The sequence below is a fragment of the Fulmarus glacialis genome, unplaced genomic scaffold (assembly GCF_000690835.1).
Source record: "Fulmarus glacialis isolate BGI_N327 unplaced genomic scaffold, ASM69083v1 scaffold31919, whole genome shotgun sequence".
In the NCBI taxonomy this organism is placed as follows: domain Eukaryota; kingdom Metazoa; phylum Chordata; class Aves; order Procellariiformes; family Procellariidae; genus Fulmarus; species Fulmarus glacialis.
Window position 1 is genome coordinate 8422 of NW_009235747.1, and position 1358 is coordinate 9779.

General features: G+C 64.2%; 1 protein-coding gene across 1 annotated transcript in view; it reads right to left on the reverse strand.

Moving 5' to 3' along the window:
• The window catches only part of GRIN2C (glutamate receptor, ionotropic, N-methyl D-aspartate 2C), a gene marked incomplete at its 3' end in the record, with an annotated part of 9478 nt that extends 8408 nt beyond the window's left edge, over positions 1–1070 (reverse strand). Inside the window, exon 1 of the mRNA XM_009586134.1 lies at positions 699–1070. Coding sequence (XP_009584429.1) covers positions 699–1070 — 372 coding nt within the window. The remainder of the gene's footprint in view (positions 1–698) is intronic.
• Between the last annotated feature and the right edge of the window lie 288 nt (positions 1071–1358).

Sequence of the window (1358 nt, forward strand, 5' to 3'; positions counted from 1 at the left end):
TCCCCCCCCGGGGGGCGCCTGCCATGTGAAGGAGCCAGCGCTGGGACCCCTCCAGTGCCCCGCTGGGCAAGATAAGATGAGCAGCCAGGAGGAGATAACCCAAATCTCCTCCCCGGGAGGGACAGGAGCCTTGCCGCAGCCCATCGCCACCTGCCCAGCACCCTCCAGCCCGGCTCCAGCTCTCCCTGCCACCAGCGCTTCCCGGCAGGCAGGTGACAGTGACAGTGCGTGATGCTAGCGAGGAGCAGAGAAGCCAAAAATCCTGTTTCAGCCCGTGGTGCACCTGAGATCACTGCCACAGCCGAGAGAGGTCCATGCTGCTGGCCCGGCTGTTTCAGGGCTGGATCCAGCCCCGGCAGGGCGGGGAGGGAGGAGAATGGGGACGTGCCAACTCTGCAGCTGCCCTGGCAGCCCTGGCACCATGACCCCGGCACCCCATGGTGGGCACAGCCTGGAGGGGATGGGGAGCCGGACACCAGGGAAGGTCCCTCCACAGGGCACTGAAGTCCTCTGCCATTCCACACCACCCTGGTCAGCCACGCTGCCACAGCCACTGCCTATTCTTGCCCGTGAACCCCCGTGCTGCAGCCCAGCAGCTACTCTGCCCTCCAGCATTTCACATCCCATATCTATCCCTGTCTAGTAATCCCTCATTTCTCCCACATCCCCCTGGAAATAACCCCCAGTGAATGCCTCACCTTCGGGGTCAGGACCACAGCAGACCCGCCGCTGATGCTGATGATGGGGACCTGGGTCTGGGAGGAGATGAAGTCAAGGATCTGGGCCACGGCCTCTGTGCCGACGTTGTCCTCGAAGATGATGCCGTGGATCTTGTGGCTGGCAAGGATGTTGCAGATCTGGGTGAGGAGGGTGCTGGGGTTGGTGTTGTTGACGATGACAGTGATGGGATGGATCTCCAGAGGCATGTCCAGGAAGCTCTGGGCACTCAGGCGGGAGCGGATGTGCAGGGGGTAGGCCGTGCCCCCAAACACCACAGCCACGTTGACCACCGGCTCCTCGGGGCCCGGCAGCAGGAGGTCGATGAAGGCAGCCGAGCAGCCCAGCACCATCAACAGTAGCAGAGCGTGCGCTGGCCCTCTGCCCATGTCCACTGCCACGTCTCTGCCAGGATGGGACACAGCCCCTCGCATCCAGCCGCCCACCAGGACGCCCGGCCCTGATCACCCCAGCCCTCCCTACTGCCCCGGGGCAGCACTAGGGCAGGTTGACCCCAGGGAGAGAGGGGGACCTCATCCTTTGGAGGCTGGACATGGTGGAGGGATGGCCACAGGGTTATACCCACTAGCCCAGCCCCTCTGGGGGGTCATAGAGGTGCTGCTCCCCACACCATACACCCC